The sequence below is a fragment of the Mandrillus leucophaeus genome, unplaced genomic scaffold, assembly GCF_000951045.1.
Source record: "Mandrillus leucophaeus isolate KB7577 unplaced genomic scaffold, Mleu.le_1.0 Scaffold927, whole genome shotgun sequence".
NCBI classification, from domain to species: Eukaryota; Metazoa; Chordata; class Mammalia; order Primates; family Cercopithecidae; genus Mandrillus; species Mandrillus leucophaeus.
The window spans coordinates 275725-299824 of NW_012110108.1; the positions used below are offsets into that span (position 1 = coordinate 275725).

Consider the following 24100-nt stretch of genomic DNA (forward strand, 5'->3'; position numbering starts at 1 on the left):
CATCTCTACTTTTGAGTTCAGGGTGGTAATTCATGAACTGGGTGGACGGTAGTTTTAGTAGTTTCATTTGTAGCAGCAAAATGAGCACAGGACCAGAGTCTGCCTGAGAGTCACAGGCAGGAGCCAGCTGACACATGAGAATAAGTAGCAATGTGGATGGGCTTGAGAATAGACATTACAGAAGCTTAGGGAAAACAATGATGTTAAAGTACAGAATTTGGCTTATACACTATTGAAAAACTATGTGTCTCTAACAGAGAATGTTATGTTTCCCTTGCTATACATGTCGCTATTATTTCACTTAAAAATTCATCAAATTCATCAGAGCATTTGTCTATCAGTAGGAAAGATTTCATTTTTTCCTGAGCTCCCTTTGCAGCTCTATGTTGCCTTGTAGTAAATTGGTTCAGGTAAAAATATTCTTGAAGTTGACAGTGAAATGTAAGGACAATACACAGCCAGCTTTTTGGAGGGAGACTGGGCATTTTCCAGAATACTTGATTTTGAAACCTGAGCAAGGAAGGGGTTCTAAAAAATATAGAGTAAACTCAGACAATATTCTTCTTCTCTTAGTTGGAGCAGAGTGTCTCTTCCAGTCACATGAAAGATATTTTTAACCTATTTCCAAAAACACTCGAGTGGTCACTAAACACGTACTATAGTGCTATAGGGTAGTGCTATATAAGTGGATCATCAGATAAATATGATGTTTTGAGAGTTAACACACAGAAACATTAAACTGACAAATAATCTCAAACTTATAGAGAATTGCTGGTACAAAATAAAGATCTTTTAAAAGAAACCGTTTGAGAGTAAGTTGCCAACGTAGTAGTCCATCTTCCCCAGATACTTTCGTGTGTAATTCCTACCAACAAAGACATTCTCCTCATAATCATATTTCAGTACACAGAATCAGGATTGCTTTACCGTCATCTAAACCTCCTAATTGAGCAGTTGTTCCAAAAGCATCATCGATAGTAAAAGGAATGGTAATATGTAAAGTTTAGAGTCACATTTTTGCATCCAGTTGTATATGTAAGTCTCCTTAAATATGGAACAATTCCTCAGTCTTTCTTTGATACTCCTTGATTTTTTTGTCTTGATATTGTTGATGATTTCAGGCCAGTTATTGGGTAGAATGTCCCTCAAGTTGTGTTTTTCTGGTTTTCTTAATGATTAAATTCAGGTATGTATCCTTGGCAGGATTATCAAACAAGTGGAGTGAGCCATGTTTACAATACGTTCTCTCAGTGGCACACAAAGTCAATCTGTCCCAAACCCATTTGATTAAAATCGTATCTGCTATCTTTCTCCTCCGTAAATTTACTCTCTCTTTTTGTAATTAGTAAGGATTTTTATTAAATATTGTGAGACCATGTAGATATTCTAGTTCTCTAAGTTTTGAAAAGTTTATTTATTTATATCAGCATGAACTCATGGTTTTCTACTTTATTTAATGTGTTATAATACTTTATTGACATTATTTATTTTGATGCTCAAATTATCCCAAATTTAGCCAGTGGGAGTTTCTTTGAGCTAGCGTCTGTGTTTTTTTGACTTATCTCCAATATTCTTTTAAAACTTTATACTTTTTGACACAAAACAACATAACAGATTTTTGTGTTCTTTGCCTATCTGATATGAAATTAGGCATTTCTCCAAGAATCCCTGGTTCCTTTTAGTGGAGAAGTGTATTTGGAAATCAAGATATGGGTGATGAGTGTTCAATGTTATTGCTGTTTAGGTGCTGGTAGGTCTCTTAGTTGGCAGACATACATATGTATATATGTATATGTACACATCCACATATATTCATACGTGCACTCATACATGTTTGCATACATACCATCCTTTGCCTTTACATTTCTATGAATGAGTGATATGGTTTGGATTTGTGTCCCCACCCAAAGCTCATGTTGACTTGTAATCCCCCATGGTGGAGGTAGTGCCTAATGGGTGCTGATTGTACCATGGGGGCAAACTTACCCCTTGCTGTTCTTGTGATAGTGGGTGAGTTCTCATGAGATCTGGTTGTTTAAAAACATGTAGCGCCTCCTCGTTCTCTCTCTCTCTTCTGCTCCACCATGTGAAGAGGTGCCTGCTCCCCCTCTGCCTTTTGCCATGATTGAAAGTTTCCTGAAGCTTCCCCCGTCATGCTACCTGTACAGCCAGTAGAACCATGAGCCAATTAACACTCTTTTCTTTATAAATTACCCAGTCTCAAGTAGTTCTTTATAGCAGCGTGAGAACGAACAATTACAGTGAATCTATTCTTATACTATGAATTCCAATCTTCAGTACAGAGTTTATTCTGGTTTCTCAATTTCCATATTGCAAACTCCCTCTCCAATACTCATTATGTTTAATGTATTTACTTTTTGACTAATTCCACTTTATACGTTCTCTATTCGCTCATTACAGCTGTCTCTCTTTTCCCTACATAATTGTTCTTTTTATCTTAATCTGGCTTCCGCACCTGTTGCTGGGCTGCTGCTAGTATAAACCTGTGTAAGTACCCTTTGCATCCTGCCCATTATCCAACACTCTGCCTGGGGCCTTTCTGCTGTGTGGAAACCATCTACAACCCACCATGCTCTGATGTCCTATCCCAGGTCCCACCAATTGACTATTATGAATGCTTTCCTGATCCCATATTTACTCTGATACAATGATAAATATGGAGAATCTCATGGATTTCTTCTGTTATAATGTTACAGCAAAGATCTTTGTAAATGCTCTCTGGGAAAGTTTTTGTGGATGCTGTTTGGGAAAGAGACACCAAAAGAATTTCATTATTCTGAATTTGTGGCTTGAATTTGGGAAGAGTTGATAGAAGAGACAAGATATAAACACAAGCCATTAAAAATGGTTACAGTTTCAGGCTACAGTGAAAATAAACAGAGAAGCAAAAACTGATAATTAGAAATTCTAGCTTATTCAGAATAGACAAAATGAAAAACTGTTGTGAATGCATAGAAAAGCACACAATGTTAATAGTTCTCAAGTGAGATGATTTTGACACTATAAAGAAGGTCTACACTCTGCGAGCCAATTAACTTGTTTTAGGGTAGCCTGTGTACTCAAAAATCAGTTTGTCATGTTCCCATCTGTGTAACACATTGCATGAAAGGATTCAAAAGATTTCCCCCTGTATATAAATAAAACAAGAGGCACCCAACATGGCCAAAATTGTAAACGTTTTATTGTTTTCTCTTATATTCATTTTTTGAAAGTCTACCTCCAAACTTTCTACAACATACTATATCAAAAAAGTTGTCTTTTATATTTTATAATGTGTTGACACAACCAGACAATTTTAAATTGGCATTATTCCTTTTCTTTTCTTTCCTACACATGCTGCCATAGTCAGGCATGACTTTTCAGATATGCCTTAAAGTGTTAAGTATGAAAACGATACTAATGCATCCCTAATCCTACATATTCTTTTCCACATATTAAATGATGGCCAGTTTATATTCTATGTAATAAAAGAGATCCACGTATAAATTAAACCTATACTTGATGACTGAGCATTTTGTCATGCTTAGATATAGTATTTAAACGTTTTTCCAAATAGTGTAAGTAGAAGTATTAAATTTTCATTATAATCAGCATTATAAGAAGTAAATATGTTTATGAGAGGAAATGCTTGCTAAAAGTAACCAGATATTATACTTTGCTTTAGTTGAGCTTTTAACTGATATAATTATAAATTCCCACTTACTGTATCATTTTTGTGAAAGTGAGAACTTATTATAAAATCTAGTAAAGGTAATTTAGGAAATTTAAATTGATTAGGCTTTGCATGAGAAAATGAATCTAAATCTTGTATAAATGAAATCATTATTTTCACATTATTTTTTAAAACTGATAAGAGCAGGCAGAAGAAATATCATTGTTTCAAAGCCAAATTATTGTCAGCTTACACAAGGCTTTTTTTTTTTTACCACATTAATATATCAAATATGAATCTCATTTTTTTGAGAATACTGAAGTTTACTTCATTTTCTTCTCTTCCTAACAACTTGCACTACACTGCTATCTACCATGAAGACTAATAACCAAAACCCTTACAAATTTAGCTAAATTATTTTTCTCCTTAAGTTTTACCAAGTGTCCGAAGCTTATTTTAAGCAAGCCAACCAATGTAGAACATTTTGCATGAAGTATTTCTAGAAATGAGAAAATTTCAGTTTTCTCATATTGAAAATGCTTTTCTAGTCTTTATAAGCTAATGAAGAACAGCTTCATTTGATAAACAGACTACTGTATAGTTCTATAAGTGAAGATATATCAATGTGTTTGCTGAGAAAGTATTTCTGACTCAAAACGCACTTTATTCTTATCAAACTCGTAGGCAGATTAGCACATTCAGAAATAGGTTTTAGCTGACTAACTCTTAACATATTGTGTATTGCTTTTTCTGTAGCACCTGTTGAGTGAGATTGAGGGTTCAGCTAGGGTTATAACTTTAAGCACCATTAAGTTCTTGAAGTCAGTACGTGAAGCACAATTTTACATCTGAATTTTCCATCATTTATATATTTCTATGGGCCTTTCTTATTGTATGAAAGAGGAGAAAGAGAAATCATGTACTCAGAATTATTAGATTTTTCATAGTCATGAAACTGTTCTTTGCAAATCAAAAGTAATTTTCCCCATTCTTCATTCTTTCATTCATTTGTTCTATTTTGTACAGTTTATCAAATCATAAACACTTTTCTTAAAAGCCAGAGGCTTTGCCATACAAAACCAGTTTCAAAAGTTTTTGGGAAACATTTACGCATTTTCTCCCCATAGATGTGCATGTGCCTGTTTGAAATAGATGTTATTACAGTGTGTGAAAATGACTTTATAACCAATTTATTTCCAAATATTTCCTGACATAAGAGAGAATTCGCCACAGATTCAGAAAAAGTACAAAAGATCTTTGTAAGAAATGAATTACTTCAGGATAGAAAAGGCATTTTTTAAATTTGCATGATTATAATGAGAACTAGAAGTCTCATTTTCCAGTGGCAGCTGTAAGTCAAAGTAAATGTAGCACAAAAGCTCCATAATAGTCACAGTTACTGCAGATCTCTAAGATCTTCCCTTTATTCCAGAGAGAAATGTATTGTTTTCTTTCTGATGATATAGGCTCACAAGGGCATACAGATAAAATGCAGAGCTTAAAGGATGTTAAAATAAAGTGAAGACTCAAGATGAACAATAAAAAAAGTCAACTCTGTAGAACATCTGTCTTGTTGACTGTCATCTAATAGATACTGTCCCACAATATCAGATGTCCATGGGGAAACATGAGGCTGGGGACAAATCAGGATCAGAGTTAGATTTGCTGAAAAACCAGAATTAGGGAAGAAATACAAAATTAGAGCAAGAGTTCTATAGCTACATGACGTTCACCCTGGGAACTGAGAAAAGAGAGATCTTGGTGAAAACACTTCAGAAGGCTCAAATCTCTGCACATGAGGTTGAGTTAGGTTTGGCCTTCAGTTTACCCAGCAAAACCTTCAAAAGAAGTTTCAAAGGAAAAAGGAAAAAAAGGTAGAAAAGGAAAAAAAGGTAGTTTTTTTCCTACCTTGAAAAAAAAGGGTAGTTTACTTGCAATGAAAGTTTGCAATAAAGTCCAGGCTTTAGGACTAGCTCACCAGATTGAAGAAAAAAGAAGAGCAACAGCCATTTAAAGGAAAAACAAAATCCCCAAAACTCTTACGCGATTATCAAGGTTACAGGTATTATAGTTAATCTGATCTTGGTGATAAATATGCCAGTTATGTCACACCCATAAATGCCATGGCATATCTTCAGATATAAGCATTGTGAAATTCAGAAAAGAGTTTCTTTTTATTAGGGAGTCAGCAATTTATGGGGAATATCAAGGTTTATCTTAGGGAGGGATCAAAATTAGAAAGACTCCGTTTTTATTTTCATTTTTTTTTTAATTTGATGTAAAGAAGCAAAACTCATATGATATGATAATTAGTTACCACAAGGGCAGCCAAAGAAACTGACATTTTTACATCAGGTAATTAAACACAGTAACATAGTGTGATGGTTAACTTGATTGTTTTGAAAGATGCAAAGTATTGTTTCTGGGTGTATCTGGGTGTTGCTGGGTGCTGCCAGAAGGGATTAACATTTGAGTCAGTGGACTGGGGGAAGACCCACCTTCAGGAAGACCCACCCACAATATGAGTGGGCACCACCCAATCGGCTGCCAGTGTGGCTAGAAAAAGAAGGCAGAAGAAGGTGGAAGGACTAGACTGGCCGAGTCTTCTGGCCTTCATCTTTCTCCCATGCTGGATGCTTCCTGCCCGGGAACATCAGACTCCAAGTTGTTAGCTTTTGGACTCTTGGACTTACAGCAGTGGTTTGCCAGGGGCTCTTGAGCTTTTAGACACAAACTGAAGACTGCACTGTTGGCTTGCAAGGTTCTGGGGCTTGGACTGGCTTCCTTGCTCCTTAGCTTGCAGATGGCCTATTGTGGGATTTCACTTGCTGATCATGTGAGTCAATTCTCCTTAATGAACTCTCCTTCATATATACATTTATCCTATTAGTTCTGTCCCTCTAGAGAACGCTGACTAATACACACAGTGAAGTCAGTAAGGATCCTGCAGCATTTTAACTCACATTGTCTGTCTAAACTGTAAAACACACTAGAAAGAAGTTAGAGAAACCTTTAAGCAAGAATAGGAGGCAAGAATAATACTGGTAGAATATAAAGGAAAGATTACTTTTGCACAATGAGTTTAGAACTTGAGTTTTTTTCATAAGATTGTGTATCAATTCTACAACAAAACAAAACTACAAGAAATCTCAAGTGAATCCATATATGTAAATAAGTATAAATTAGTTTGACTTTGTAACCTCAAATGTACTCTAAGCTGCACAAGGTTTATTGCCTATAATTCTATTTCCTTGTTAGTGAGTTCAATGGCATGGTTATGCAATGAATAATATTTATATAATATTCTCTTAAATGTTTGTTGAAATGTTTTTGAATAAACAGAGCTAAAGCAAAAACACATTATTTGTCTCACTTTGACAGTAATTACATTACTGTCATAATTACTCTTGTGCTTTTGTTTGTAAGGCATTTTTTGAAGTACGAAATGACATTTTGTTACTTTTTGCTTTATCTGTGGATTTTATAAACAGCAGATAAAATTATGTTTACCTTTATAAACTACAGATAAGTTATTTTAATTATGTGACTTTAGCAAGGTGTATTTAACCAATTTTCCAACTATTTTTATTTAGCAATGTTATAGAATGTAATATACTAAAACTAACATGCAAAAAAGAGAAAATATTATCCTTAATTTATCACAGAGAGAGTCGCTTTCAGTTTGTTATCTATATACATTATAATGTATTTTTGAATTGTATGCTATGATTCTTCAATATTAAGAATATTTGACACATAATAAAAATTCTATAACAGTTCAAATTACTGTTTTCTTATTGTAAAGGAAAATATTTTATAGAAACTATAGAAAAATGATAAAGAGAAGTAAATACGTATGAGTTTACCTTATGTCTTTCAAGTTTATTTGCTAGTAAGTGTAAAATATTAATAAGTAGTACCAGAGAGTGTACTAATTTAACCAAACTTTAAAACATACTGATATGGTTTGGCTGTGTCCCTACCCAAATCTCATCTTAAATTGTAGTTCCCACAATTCCTGTGTTGTGAGAAGGACCTGGTGGGAGGTAATTGAATCATGGGGTGGGTCTTTCCGCTGTTGTTTTCATGGTAGTGAACAAGTCTCATGAGATCTCATGGTTTCATACGGGGGAATTTCCCTGCACAAGCTCTCTGTTTTCCTGCTGCCAACCATGTAAGATGCAACTTGCTCCTCCTTGCCTTCCACCACGATTGTGAGGCCTCCCCAGCCATGTGAAACTGTTCGTCCGTTAAACTTCTTTTCTGCATAAATTATCGAGTCTTGGGTATGTCTTTATTAGCAGCATGCAAATGGACTAATACAGGTACTATTCTAGCCTGAACATTCTAACATAATTAAGCAATTAAGCAATTTATGTTGTTTGTTTCTGACTAGAATTATATTTTATGTGACACTTAATTTTTAGCACAATTTTTTAACCTTGCTTTGTCATTCAGGTATAACTTATTGTGGGACCTTTTCTTAGTTCAGCTAAAGATGGGGTCCTTGTCACACGGCCACGAAAGATTAGGCTCACAGAAAATTTGAAGGGTGAGTAAGGCAGAGTTTTATTAGGTGAAAAAGAAGAAAAAGCGAAACAGAGACGCTTAGCAAAGTGAGAGAGTGTGCTTTCCTGCCAGTGGGCTTCCCCTGTCAAGGACTGAATCCCAGGTTCCACCCAGGAAGTGGAGGGCCAGGCTCCTCCCTGCTGCAAATGGTGTGAACTTCCCAAGCTCCACCCAAGCATGCACTCCTTCCAGCATGCAGGCTGACTGGAGTTTCTCTGGGAACCCCTTCCCACCTGGCTGTCTCATTCTTCCCTCTAAAGAAGCACATCTAACTCCTGTTAGAATAAGGATACGGATAAGGATGAAGACCGATCTTAACTGCTTCCTGCTGACAGAGGACGCTGTTTTGGGAAAATGGCAGTCAGAGCTCCCTCAGAGGCCTATCTAAGGGTCCCTGGCAGAAGGGGCCATCGTCTGAGGTCCCAGTTGCATGGCCGTTTGGAATTTGATGGCCTGAAGTCAAGAAGAGACAAACTGAGTTATTAGAAAACATGTAACAAAAAGGAACAAGGGGAGAGGTAAGAACAGCTCAAAAATTCTGAGGCCTTTTACAAGTTTGCACAGGGAGAGTGGGGTCAAAAGCCTGACTGGTAAAAAAAACTTTACCCTTTTGCCAGCATGTTGGGCTTCTGGGTTCCCTTTCTTGAGCCCAATCCTAAACCAACAAGTTTAAGGTTTGGGAAATTAACTCCTTCCAGTTTGGAGGATGCATCTGAGGGGAGTGTCCTGAAGTACAGAGACACGATTACCTATCTGTGGAGAACAGAGAAGGAGAAAGGAAAAATAAAGGCATTTTTTTTCCCAAAGGAGTCCCAGTGGTTCAGGATGCATTCGAAAGGCGTACAGACTGAAGATGAATGGATACTCGTCTCAAACGAAAGGAGCAGTCATCCCCAGTTTCCTTCTCTTCCTAGCAGATACCCAGGGCAAGTGAGAGAGAGAGTAGAAGAGAGTGGGGGCCAATAGTAAACATTTTTAAAGAAAAGAATTTTCAACACAGAATTTCATATCCAGCTAAACTAAGCTTCAAAAGCAAAAAAGAAATAAAATCTTTAACAGACAAGAAAATGCTGAAAGATTTTGTCACCGCCAGGTGTGCCTTACAAGAGCTCCTGAAGGAAGCACTAAATATGCAAAGGAAAAACAGGTACCAGCCACTGCAAAAACATACCAAATTGTAAAGACCACCGACACTATGAAGAAACTGCATCAACTAAAGAGCAAAATAACCAGCTAGCATCATAATGACAGGATCAAATTCACCAATGACAATATTAACCTTAAATGTAAATGGGCTAAATGCCCCAATTAAAAGACACAGACTGGCAAATTAACCTTAAATGTAAATGGGCTAAATGCCCCAATTAAAAGACACAGACTGGCAAATTGGATACAGAGTCAAGACCCATTGGTGTGCTGTATTCAGAAGACCTATATGTGCAAAGACACAACATAGGCTCAAAATAAAGGGATGGAGGAAGATTTACCAAGCAAATGGAAAGGAAAAAAAAAAAGCAGGGATTGCAATCCTAGTTTCTGATAAAACAGACTTTAAGTCGACAAAGATAAAAAGAAGACAAGGGTATTACATAATGGTAAAGGGATCAATGCAACAAGAAGAGCTAATTATACTGCATATATATGAAACCAGTACAGGAGCACTCAGATTCATAAAGCAAGTTCTTAGAGACCTACAAAAAGACTTAGACTCTCACACAATAATAGTGGGAAACTTTAACACCCCACTGTCAATATTAGAAAGATCAACAAGACAGAAAATTAACAAGGATATTCAGGAATTGAAGTCAGCTCTGGACCCAACTCAACAGACATCTACAGAACTCTCCAACCAAAATCAACAGAATATACATTCTTCTCAGTATCACATTGCACTTATTCTAAAATTGACCAGACAATTGCAAGTAAAACACTACTCAATAAATGCAAAAGAGTGGAAATTATAACAAACTGTCTCTCAGACTACAGTGCAACCAAATTAAAACTCAGGGTTAAGAAACTCACTCAAAACCACAAAACTACATGGAAACTGAACAACCTGTTCCTGAGTGACTACTGGGTAAATAATGAAATTAAGGCAGAAATAAATAAGTTCTTTAAAACCAAGAGAACAAAGACACAATGTACCAGAATCTCTGGGACACATTTAAAGCAGTGTTCAGAGGGAAATTTATAGCACTAAATGCCAGCAGGAGAAAGCAGGAAAGATCTAAAATTGAAGCCCTAACATAACAATCAAAAGAACTAGAGAAGCAAGAGCAAACAAATTCAAAAGCTAACAGAAGACAAAAAATAACTAAGATCAGAGCAGAACTGAAGGAGACAGAGACACGAAAAACTCTTAAAAAAATCAGTGAATCCAGGAGATGGGGTTTTGAAAAGATTAACAAAATACATAGGCCACTAGCCAGACTAATAAAGAAGAAAAGAGAGAAGAATCAAATAGACACAATGAAAAATGATAAAGGGGATATAACCACCGATCCCACAGAAATACAAACTACCATCAGAGAATACTATAAACACCTGTACGAAAATAAACTAGAAAATCTAGAAGAAATTGATAAACTCCTGAACAAATACACCCTGCCAAGACTAAATCAGGAAGAAACCAAATCCCTGAATAGAACAATAACAAGTTCTGAAATTAAGGCAGTAATTAGTAGCCTACCAACTAAAATAAGCCCAGGACCAGATGAACTCACAGCTAAATTCTTCCAGAGGTACAAAGAAGAGCTGGTACCATTCCTTCTGAAACTATTCCAAACAATAGAAAAAGAGGGACTCCTCTCTAACTGATTTTATGAGGCCAGCATCACCCCGATACCAAAACCTGGCAGAGACACAACAAAAAAAGAAAATTTCAGGCCAATATCCCTGATGAACATCGACGTGAAAATCCTCAATAAAATACTGGCAAACTGAATCCAGCAATACTTCAAAAAGCTTATCTGCCACGATCAAGTTGGCTTCATCCCTGGGATGCAAGGCTGGTTCAACATACGCAAATCAATAAATGGAATCCATCACATCAACAGAACCAATGACAAAAACCACATGATTATCTCAACTGATGCAGAAAAGGCCTTCAACAAAATTCAACAGCACTTAATGCTAAAAACTCTCAATAAACTAGGTATTGATGGAATGTATCTCAAAATAATAAGAGCTATTTATGACAAATGCACAGCCAATATCATACTGAATGGGCAAAAGTTGGAAGAATTCCCTTTGAAAATCAGCATGACACAAGGATGTCCTTTCTCACCACTCCTGTTCAACATAGTATTGGAAATTCTGACCAGGGCAATCGGGCAACAGAAAGAAATAAAGGGTATTCATATAGGAAGAGAGGAAGTTAAATTGTCTCTGTTTGCAGATGACATGATTGTATATTAGAAAACCCCATTGTCTCAACCCAGTATCTCCTTAATCTGGTAAGCAACTTCAGCAAAGTCTCAGGATACAGAATCAGTGTGTAAAAATCACAAGCATTCCTCTACACCAATAATAGACACACAGAGAGCCAAATCATGAGTGAACTCCCATTTGCAATTGCTACAAAGAGAATAAAATACCTAGGCATACAACTTACAAGGGATGTGAAAGATCTCTTCAAGGAGAACTACAAACTACTGCTCAAGTAAATAAGAGAAGACACAAACAAATGGAAAAACATTCCATGCTCATGGATAGGAAGAATCAGTATCGTGAAAATGACCATACTGCCTAAAGTAATTTACAGATTGAATGCCATCCCCATCAAGGTACCATTGACTTTCTTCACAGAATTAGAAAAAACAACTTTAGATTTCATATGGAACCAAAAAAGGCCCGTACAGCCAAGATAATCCTAAGCAAAAGGAACAAAGCTCATGGCATCATGCTACCTGACTTCAAACCATACTACAAGGCTACAGTAACTGAAACAGCATGGTACTGGTACCAAACAGATATATAGACCAATAGAATAGAACACAGACCTCAGAAATAATGCCACACATGTCCTGCCATCTGATGTTTGACAAACCTGGCAAAAACAAGCAGTGGGGAAGGATTCCCTATTTAATAAATGGTGTTGGGGAAACTGGCTAGCCACATGCAGAAAACTGAAACTGGACCCCTTCCTTACATCTTGTACAAATATCAACTCAAGATGGATTAAAGACTTAAATGTCAGACCTAGAACAACAAAAAACCTAAAAGAAAACCTAGGCAACACCATGTAGGACATAGGCATGGGCAAAGACTTCATGACTAAAACAACAAAAGCAATGGCAACAAAAGCCAAAATTGACAAATGGGATCAAATTAAACTAAAGAGCTTCTGCACAGCAAAAGAATCTATCATCAGAGTGAACAGACAACCTACAGAATGGGAGAAAATTTCGGTAATCTATCCATCTGACAAAGGGCATTTTTAAGTTTTAACAAAGGGCTAATACCCAGAATCTACAAATAACTTAAACAAATATACAAGAAAAAAACAAACAACACCATCAAAAAGTGGGTGAAGGATATGAACAGACACTTCTCAAAATAAGACATTTATGTGGCCAACAAACATATGAAAAAAAGCTCATCATCACTTGTCATTAGAGAAATGCAAATCAAAACCACAATGAGATACCATCTCATGCCAGTTAGAATGGCGATCATTAAAAAGTCTAGAACCAACAGATGCTGGAGAGGATGTGTTGAAATAGGAATGCGTTTACACTGTTGGTGGGAGTGTAAATTAATTCAACCATTGTGGAAGATAGTATGGCGATTCCTCAAGGATCTAGAACAAGAAATACCATCTGACCCAGCAATCCAATTACCGGGTATATACTCAAAGGATTATAAATCATTCTACTATAAGGACTCATGCACATGTATGTTTATTGCCGCACTATTCACAATAGCAAAGACTTGGAACCAACCCAAATGTCCATTAATGATAGACCGGATGAAGAAAATATGGCACATATACACCATGGAATGCTATGCAGTCATAAAAAAGGATGAGATCATGTCCTTTGCAGGGACATGGATGAAGCTGGAAACCATCATTGTCAGCAAACTAACACAGGTACAGAAAACCAAACACAGCATGTTCTCACTCAAAAGTGTGAGTTGAAAAATGAGAACACAGGGAGGGGAACATCACACACCAGGGCCTGTCGGGGGTGAAGGGCTATGGGAGAGATAGCATTAGGAGAAATACTTAATATAGATGAGGGATTGATGGGTGCAGCAAACCACCATGGCATGTGTATACCTATGTAACAAACCTGCATGTTCTGCATGTGTATCCCGGAACTTAAAGCATAATAAAAAAGGTTATTGGTATTTATATACTTATAAAAGGTTTCGTTAGTATATGAAATTGTTTTAATGATTAAATTATGAAATTCATGTAAAGTGCTTAGAAAAATGCTTGACCCAAATTAAGTTTTGAATATATTTAATAAATTAGTTTGTTACTGCAGTTGTTGCAAGTTACTTCAAAACTTTTTAAAATAAGATGTATTAGTCATGGTTCTCTAGAGAGACAGGGCTAATAGGATAGATGCATATATGAAAGGGAGTTTATTAAGAAGTATTTACTCACATGATCACGAGGTGAAGTCCCACAATAGGCTGTTTGTAAACTGAGGAGTAAGGGAACCAGTCTGAGTCCTAAAATCTCAAAAGTAGGGAAGCTGACAGTGCAGCCTTCAGTCTGTGGCCAAAGGCCTGAGAGTGCTTGGCAAACTACTGGTATAGGTTCAGGAGCCAACAAGCTAAAGAACTTGGAATCCAATGTTTGAGGACAGGAAGCATCCAGCACAGGAGAAAGATGGAGGCCAGAAGACTTAGCCAGTCTAGTCCTTCCATGTTCCTCTGCCTGCTTTTATCCTAGCTTCACTTCACTGGCAGCTGAATAGATGGTGTCCACCAGATTGAGGATGGGTCTGCCTCTCCTAGTCCACTCACTCAACTGTTAATCTCCTTTGGCAACACCCTCACAGACACACCCAGGAACAATACTTTGCATCCTTCAGTCCAATAATGTTGACACTCAATATTAACCATCACAAATGAACTATAAATGAATTCAATAAATTAAAAATGAATGAGCACTTATGCTGCATTCCAAATTATGATAAGTGTTATTGGATCTTGCAAGTAATGCATTTCATTGTGAGGAACTGAAAATTCAATTGTAAATGTAAAATGACATGCATTAAATAACCAAAGCATAAATAGATGCTATCATATGTAGGGATAACTATAATAATATTTAAAAAGAGTATGGAGAAGTGATGCCAAGTTTGGCTACCATAGCAAGCCAATGGTAACTCTGGGGAGATATGAATGGAATCTTAAATATTGGTAGGATTTAGAACCAGATTCAAAGAGAATATATCGGGTATAATTAAAATCAACATGTTAAGCCTACACTGTGCAAGATGAATGGATGCAGTGAGACATCTCATCTGGTTTCATAGAGGTTACAATTTGGAGAGTAATAGAAAGCCCAATTTGCTAAATAGGAAATTGGGAAGTAACAAAATCTCTTAAGAAAGAAATGACATAATTAAAATAGTGTTTGAGAAAGATAAATCTGGAATCTTAAAAAGTAAATGCTGAGGAGAAAAAAGAAATCAGATAGGATTTAAAAAAAATAATGTTCAAGTTGAGTTGAGTAGGTACCAAATCTGGATTATCACTGTAGTAGCGGAAGTATAGAAAAAAGGGAAAACCCGGGGTTAATTATGAAGCACTATATTAAAAATGTTATCTGAGAAAGTAGAAAACATAGTGTTACCACTTACAGAAGTTTGATAACTAGCCTATTAATAAAAAAGCCTGTTAATAAATGTCACCAGTAGGCAATTGTATTAGTCTATTCTCACACTGCTATAAAGACATATCTGAGACTGGGTAATTTATAAAGAAAGAGGTTTAATTGACTCACAGTTCTGTATGGTTGGAGAGGCATCAGGAAACTTACAATCATGGTAGAAGGTAAAGGGGTAGCAAGTACCTTCTTCACAAGGTGGCAGGAGAGAGAGAGAGAGAGTGAGGGGGAAACTGCCACAGACTTTTAAACCATCAGATCTTGTGAGAAGTCACTCACTATCACAGGAACAGCATGGGGGAAACCACCCCATGATCCAATCACTCCCACCACTTCCCTCCCTTGACACACAAAGATTACAATTTGAGATGACATTTGAGTGGGGACACAGAGCTAAACCGTATCAGCAACACAGATATGTGTGTGTGTGTGTGTGTGTGTGTGTGTGTGTGTGTGTGTGTGTGTGCATGCGTGCATGTAGGCTTGTCATGTATGGCCTTTATTGTGCTGAGGTATAGGTATATTTCTTCTCCACATATTTTTTGAGAGTTTTTTATTATATTATTAAAAGATGTTTGATTTTGTCAAATGTTTTTTCTTCTGCATCTATAGAGATGATCATATGGTTTATGTTCTTCATTATGTTAATATAGTATACCATATTTATAGATTTGTGTTTGCATGTTTGCACTGTAGGATAAATTTCACTTGATCAACTTCTATGGATTTATCTACAGAGGACATAACTTCTGGTGATGCTGTTGTACTCACCTGTTCAACAGAAGAAGCAGGGGTCCCATCGAGGAATGCAGGAAGTGGAAAGGCAGTGTACTGGACAAGCTGCTCATCTGGCTTGGATTTAGATTTTCTTCCCTCTTCCCAAACTGGCTGAACTACATTGTTGTTGTAGTTTCTAATCCTTTTTTCTCAGAGTCAACCAGGAGACCTGGGTCTATGCTAAATTGTCTTCCTGATAGCACGACTTGGAAGTCCTCTAAACTGCAATCAATACTGTTAAGATAATCCAACAACTCAACCTTTCCCAAAAGATTGATGTTATCATTCAAAATGGAATCCATCATGGTCACTGGGTCTTCTGAGGTCAGACTGGATGAGCCATTTAGTAGATAGCACTAGACATGAGAGGGTTGCTCTCATCACTGCCTGAACTTAGGGATTCGTTGGCTGGTTCACTCTGCTCTCCACTCTGAATGGCAGGTGCATACTCATCTTCATTGTCATCTTCAACGGTGACAATATCAGGGTACTGGGTACAATTGGAGGGACCATATATAACATCCTGGATATATATATATATATATGATATAATATATGGATATGATATAATATCCCAGTTTCTGGAATAACTGGGATATCTTCTTCATTTGCATTATCATCAGTAACATTGTAAATAATGATGTCATCTGAAATCATCTCCCTTGGCTTTAAAACTTCATTCCTACTGTGTGGAACTTTATGATGGTAATTATCAGTTGGTTCTTTGACTATGTGCTGAAACAGATTCTTCTTTTGGGCTCCATTAGTGTTTAAAATAGAGGCCTTTTATGTTTTAAACTCACAAGTTGGTTATTTTGAACTTGTGTAACAATAAACTGGACAATCTTTCGAATAACTTGTTGCTGTTGTGCATGCTTTGCTCGTGATTCTGACACCTCCTTTCAAAGGGACTCATTCTCACTTTTTAATTCAGAAAGCCTGTACTCAACAGTTTCCTGTTTTATTTGAACCTTCTGAGCACTACTTATAATTTTTTAAAAAAATTTTCCTGACGAATTTTTATTTTCTTCTGGTTTTGAAGATGAAACCTTCCTTTTAATGTTCTCCAACAAGTCATCCTGTCCTTGTTTGAAATAAGGATGCTGAAATTCTACAGGACCATCTCTTTCCTGCTTTACAGTTCCAGAGTCGATATGTACTGCTTTACGGAAACCATACATATTCAGTTGCCTCACAAAGTTTGCCATGTTATTGTGCTTGAAATATTTGGGAAGAATTTCCTTTGCAAATCGTTGCTCATCCAAGACCAGAAAACTTTGGCCATTCTGCTTCCAGGTGATGATTTTGTTAGTGTGGGTTTCCTCCACAAGCGTCCATGTCTTGCTGAAGAAAGCCGGCACGTTGGAACTCTGCTTCATTGTTAACGCAGCACAGGGATTCCAAACTCTACACCCAAACGCTGTGGTAGCGTCGGCGGCAGCGACCGGAATCATTTATTAAAGATTCAGTTGTTGGACCAACTGGATGTCATTGCTTTAGAAAGGTGAGTAACTGTCATCCAGGATATAATCTGTGCTCTTCGTTAGCAACAAATATATGAAGCAATTACAGGTCGAAGTACAAGGGTTCAAAATGGGAATGTCAGCCACCACTGTAAAACCTATCAACTCACTCTCAACTTTTTTTTTGCTGGATGCCTGCATGACATTTGTCCCTGCTGAATGAATATTCTTACTGCTTAACAGAGGGATAATTTTACTAGGGGAACACAACAATTGATAAAATGAGCTCTAAATTCAGTCTCTTTACTGAACACATTCATTTTGCTGAACCAACAGGTTAAAAAAAAAAGCTTTGTATTCTCTTGGGTAAATTATTCTTATTAGCAACAGATATTAATAGAAGGAGTATAGCAGTAACCTAGAACATTTTCCAGAAACCCTTCTAATACTTCCATGACTCATTGTAAATATTAATGAACAACCACAGCAATTAATCACAGGCAGGACCACAGGGTCTCGGATCCTTCAACGGTGAAGTTTGTGTCACCCTACCAGCAAACAACTTCAAGATATTGAGGCTGATGTTCAGACAAAAGGTAATATGGAGTGGATAAATATCAGTATTGCCTTTAACTAGCTGCATATATGACGACTTTACGAGCCATCGTTATTTTCTCCTCTTTCCAGCCATTCCCCTTTTCTTCCTATTTTACATATATGCATTTATAGCAGTTAAAGAGTTATCAAAGACAAATTATGATTTTTTGCTGATATAGAACAGTTCTTTAAATTATTTTGAACTATATACAGTGACTGATGAGAAGTTACCAACTTAATACATAACACCTGAGTAAACAACTTTAAAGCGATTAAAATTACAATATAAACCCAACTTTAGATCCAGTTAATCATTTGGCCTTTACTTGATGGATTAGAAGGAATTTGTTGGATTTTGCCCATATCATGGTCATGCTATTCTATCTTTTCTTATCAATTACTATTGAGAAAATATAGTTAAAAAGTCACCAAGGAGAGATTTGGGTGAATGGAATTCTGAAAGTAAATATGAAATTAACTTTATGACTAGGACCCAAAATTTCCTACAAATTGCATTATGAACCACAACATTTCCTTTCATATCTATTTCTACTTGCTTATCAAAAACTGTGCTATAATGATAAATTGAAAATGCTTCTTTTTCAGTGAAGAAATTAAAATTAAAAGATCCTTGTAGTTTTTCCTAAAGAATGTCTCATATGTACTTTAAGTCCTCTTAGGCTTTTTAAAAAAATCTAGAGTCTCTGAGGTCTTCACGGATCTTGCTTCTAGATCCTAGAGGTCTTATTAATTAATCAACTTGTTTTCTTCTCTCCCAGAGGTACTGTCTCCCAGAAGACAAAGGAAATCTCAATACTGCAATTATATGAAAAAGTTATAGCAAAACCAAAGCCCTCATGGATAACTGCTGTTGATATTTTGGCAGTATTCAGAAATGCCAAAGAGCTCAAGACCTCTACTTGCATATCCATGGCAATCTGTCCTCTTGCCTTGAAAGCGTCCAAGCTTCTGACAATGCAGGATAGATAATATCCTATGGATTGATTTCTCAGGTTCACTTTGCATAACTATAGACTATAGTTCCTGGAATTACTTCAGTTTTGGCAGAACATGATTTGAAAAATTCACCTTGACTCTCTTATAAAAAGGACTATAAAATTTTTTAGGAAATCAACTACCAAAAAAAGGACTGTTTTTAAAATAGAGCAACGAGGCACATAAGCCACATTTATCTATAGGAAGAATCTAAAACTGTAATAATAAATGTGCATTTGTGGGGAATGATTCATTTTATTTCAAAGTAATGATTTTTCAGTACTTATAATTATGACAGTCATTAATTAACTGTGTTTATCCTTTCTAGAATTAAAACAATAAACAGAAGAAAACATTGGAACTCTGCTGCTTCATTATTAACAGAATCTCACAAGTTACTAAACAATACAAGGTAAAAGTAACTTTTAAAACATGTAAGTTTTTGAAAAATAAGTCACAAACGGACTACTTGTTCTTGGCTTCTCCGGGAAGAACTCTCTTTTCCAGTAAAAAAGGTAATCAGCAATGCATTTATTAACATTTATAATGTTATAATGTTTATAACAGTTAATGATATAAATTTATTTTAATAAATTTGTTTTTTCATTCTTCTCTGATTCTACATGCTCATTATCATTCAGCTTTTTTCTATGTAATAAATATGTACTGAATTATTGTAATTCACTAGATTCAGAACATTATGTTGACAATACGCAGCAAACAAGCTGAGTTTGATGTTAAGGATATTATTTTCAAGAGAGGAAAATTAACATTTAATAATAATATTAAATTATAATGTTGGAATGAGTTTGATAGGAATAAATCTTAGAAATTAAAATAATCTGTTTTGCCTCTAGATGAGAATAAAACAAAGATAAATGATATATATTATTTTTCAAAAAATGATTTTTCATGCTTACTTCAGTCAGCTTTCTTTCACTTCTTAAATATCTTACACCTTTCCAGACTGTAAGTGCAATCTAATGTAAGCTCTTACTACTTTTTAATTATTTACATATCTAATTTTTGATAAAATGGGTGAATATTTTATTTTCAACATTTAATACAGTCTTAAATAATGATAACATCTTATGCAACTTTTCTCTTAATAATCTTTTTTCTCAGGCAAAATATTCCATTTCTCCAAGATTTCTTTATCTCTCTAAACTTTCAACAGATTGATTCTTCCCCTCAACTGAGAATGTTTTGTCCAAAAACGAATGTATGTATTATTAATTTTCAACCTAATAAGCATTATTTGGTATGAATAGTGGGACTGAGCACTGAAGATTATAATGAAAATAATGGCTAACATTTACTGAATACTTACTTTACCATAAATGGTGCTAAGTGATTTATGTACATACGTCATTTTCTATTCCCAAGAAAACTTTGAGGACTCTTATTTCCACTTTATATATGAGAATACAGTAGCACAGAGAGAGAGCATAAGTAACTTGTCCAAGGTCCCATTTAGAAAGTGAGTGAAGCAGAACTGGAGCCTAGATTTATTTAAACCTAAAACCTGTACTAACCACTGCAGTATTAAATAGATAGTTTTTATGTTTTTCTCTGTTTCTGCATGATCATTATCATTCAACTTTTATCTATAATAAATATGTATTGATTAATTGCCATTTACCAGACACATAATGTTATGCTAACAATATATGGAGAACAAATTGAATTTTGTCTTAAATAAGCTATTGTCAAGTGAAAAATAATTAATATGTAATCTCAATATTAAAATATGGTGATAGTTGGTCTCTTCAATTGTCTTTGGATAAGATGTTTTGACCCAGGTTGAAGAATTAGAGATTTTATTTGGAAATATGAAATTTTAACTAAACTCTAAAGTGCAAGCAGAATTAAGGTAGGGGAACAGGAAGGGTCCTTTATTAAAAGCTGATATAGTACAGTGATTAATCATTAATGATGATTAAAAGCATGGATTCTGAAGCCAGTTTTCTTGGCTTCAAATCTTGATTCTGACTCTACTAAGTGAATTTAAGCAGACTTCATTTCTCTGTACCTCAATTTCCTCATCTGTAAACTTGGGAATATAATAATACCCACCTCATGTTATTATTGTACGGATTAAATGAGCTACTATGAAAGCATTTAGAAAAGTGTCTGGCACATGAAAAGTGCCATGTACATATTTGTTATTATTGTTGCCTAGACAGAATCATGCACAGAAGGCCCTTAGGACAAAGAAAGAGTGCTTGTATTGTTAACATATGAAGTTAAAAAATCCATTTGAGCAGTAATGAGTTAATAATGGCTACAAAAGTTGTATTCGGGGCAAACAAAAGTGTAATCAACAATGCCCCCATATGTATCCTTTGCAGTACTAATTTCTAAAGTAACTCCTTTATCTGGAGAGGAGTTCTACTGTAGATCTCTTTTTAAAGAACTGCAAGTCACATGGACACATAGAGGGGAAAAACACACTGGAACCTTTTGGAGAGTGGAGGGTGGGAGGAGGGAGAGGATCAGGAAAAATAACTAATGGGTGCTGGGCTTAATACTTCAGTAATTAAATGATCTGTACAGCAAAATCCAATGACACAAATGTACCTATGTGACAAACCTGCACTTGCACCCCTGAACTTAAAATAGAAGTTAAAACAAAGATCTCCAAGTCTTGGGATCAAGAAATGAAAGGAAGTTTTCTTTATGAAAGTGCTTTGATGGCCCATCTGGGACAGAAATTTTTGAATGTGAGTACTAATAATTTGTGCTTGGTTGTGCACACCTTTTATCTTAGCGGGTACATAACTTCCATCAGAATCCAGTTTCCATGACTCGTGAAAGGTAATTGCACTTCACAAGTAGTTTTTTTTCTTTTTTTTTTTTTTAACTCAGTCACTTCCTTTATATTTGTTGGTACTCCAAATTAAGTCCCCGTTTTCCTAAACTTGACTACTAAAACCCCAAATATCTCCCAACCCAAACTACCTAATGTGCTTCCCAAAGTCATTTATTAAATTGGTTGTGCTCTCTTCCAGTCAGTGCTTCATGATGTTGAAGTTATTATGTGAATCATGAGTGGGAAATGTATAGAGAAGTGACACTTGGAAATGTGAAAGGCATTTGTGTAGAAAGGCATTGTATTAGATGCAGAGGCAAAAAACCTAACTCTACCACTTAAAGAATTAAGAAATACAACTAATCTTTGGTTTCAACAGCAATTGGTTGGCTTTAAGTCACCGTATACTTATGAGGCTAAAATTAAAATAGCTTTGTAAATCTTAATATCATAAGAGATTATTTGTAATGCTAGGATCCAAACCAAGAGTTCATTTGTATATTTTGCCCTGTGCCTCTCAACAGGTTTCTACCATGGGTGACAGGGGAGCAAGCAATCACTCAGAAATGACTGACTTCATTCTTGCAGGCTTCAGGGTCCGCCCAGAGCTCCACATTCTCCTCTTCCTGCTATTTCTGTTTGTTTATGCCATGATCCTTCTAGGGAATGTTGGGATGATGGCCATTATTATGACTGATCCTCGGCTGAACACACCAATGTATTTCTTCCTAGGCAATCTCTCCTTCATTGATCTTTTCTATTCATCTGTTATTGCACCCAAGGCTATAATCAACTTCTGGTCTGAAAGCAAGTCTATCTCCTTTGCAGGCTGTGTGGCCCAGCTCTTTCTCTTTGCCCTCTTCATTGTGACTGAGGGATTTCTCCTGGCGGCCATGGCTTATGACCGCTTTATTGCCATCTGCAACCCTCTGCTCTACTCTGTTCAAATGTCAACACGTCTCTGTACTCAGTTGGTGGCTGGTTCCTATTTCTGTGGCTGCATTAGCTCAGTCATTCAGACCAGCGTGACATTTACTTTATCTTTTTGTGCTTCTCGGGCTGTTGACCACTTTTACTGTGATTCTCGCCCGCTTCAGAGACTATCTTGTTCTGATCTCTTTATCCATAGAATGATATCTTTTTCCCTGTCATGTATTATTATCTTGCCTACTATCATAGTCATTATTGTATCTTATATGTATATTGTGTCCACAGTTCTAAAGATACACTCTACTGAGGGACGTAAGAAGGCCTTCTCCACCTGCAGCTCTCACCTGGGAGTTGTGAGTGTGCTGTATGGTGCTGTCTTTTTTATGTATCTCACTCCTGACAGATTTCCTGAGCTGAGTAAAGTGGCATCCTTATGTTACTCCCTAGTCACTCCCATGTTGAATCCTTTGATTTATTCTCTCAGGAACAAAGATGTCCAAGAGGCTCTAAAAAAACTTCTAGAGAAGAAAAGTATTAGTCTTTGATTATTTCTCTTGCACTGATTGTATTGTGTCTATTTATTTAATATACCTGTGGTCATTAATAAAGTTTACTCTCCTGAATGTCATAAAAATACTTTTAGTAGATTTTTTCATGTGATATACTCTTTCCATATTTTACTTTTTACCCCCCAAGACATCATTAATTCTGAAAATCTTGGATATTGGAGCTATCCTGGACATGAGGGAAGTATTTTTATGATAAACCCTCTTACTGGTCTTCAACATTTTATTTCACAGAATTTATATCTATTGATTCTTGTGGCATAATGTAGAACAATATTTTTTATTTTGTTATAGTGCTTCAGCGAAATTTTGTCTGGTGTTTGTCTTTGGGATTGCCCATCCCTCCTACACACAATCATGGGTAGTTGATAAAGATGCCCAGATTATTTTTAAATAAAATATGTCTTTAATTTTGTAGCTAGTTTCATTAGCATGCTAAATGTGTATTAAGTTTTCACCTTGATCAAATATTTTATGTGAGCTACGTAGAAAGGAAGTGCTAATAATAAGACACAAACTCTAAGTAATCTTTATACATTAATTTGGAAAACTTTATGCTTCATTATTGTGGAGTGCTCTAAGGTACTGCTAGGTGCTGGGTCCCAGTGCAAAGAACTAAAATAGGAAATAGAGATCTTCAAACATTTTGAGCAATCATTCCCTCGATTTTGATTTTCATGATTTTTTCTTGTGTTAATAATTGCTAAGGAATAATTAATAAAGGTATAGAATCAGGGAAGTCATCAAAACAGATTATGATCCAAAATTTACTTATTGATGCCTTTTCATATAGGTGTATATTTGATTAACTTTATTGAATATCTGTATAATATGTTCTGGCCTTATGGTGGGCTCAGGGATAAATAACCT

General features: G+C 35.9%; 1 protein-coding gene and 1 pseudogene across 1 annotated transcript; one reads left to right on the forward strand and one right to left on the reverse strand.

The window, feature by feature from the left end:
- Positions 1 to 381: 381 nt before the first annotated feature.
- On the reverse strand, positions 382 to 17245 carry LOC105532017 (annotated as a pseudogene).
- Positions 17246 to 22137: 4892 nt separating this feature from the next.
- On the forward strand, positions 22138 to 23226 carry LOC105531992 (olfactory receptor 9K2). The gene has a single exon (XM_011970053.1). The coding sequence runs from the start codon at positions 22202 to 22204 to the stop codon at positions 23207 to 23209; it is 1008 nt and encodes a 335-aa protein (XP_011825443.1). The 5' UTR covers positions 22138 to 22201; the 3' UTR covers positions 23210 to 23226.
- Positions 23227 to 24100: the final 874 nt, after the last annotated feature.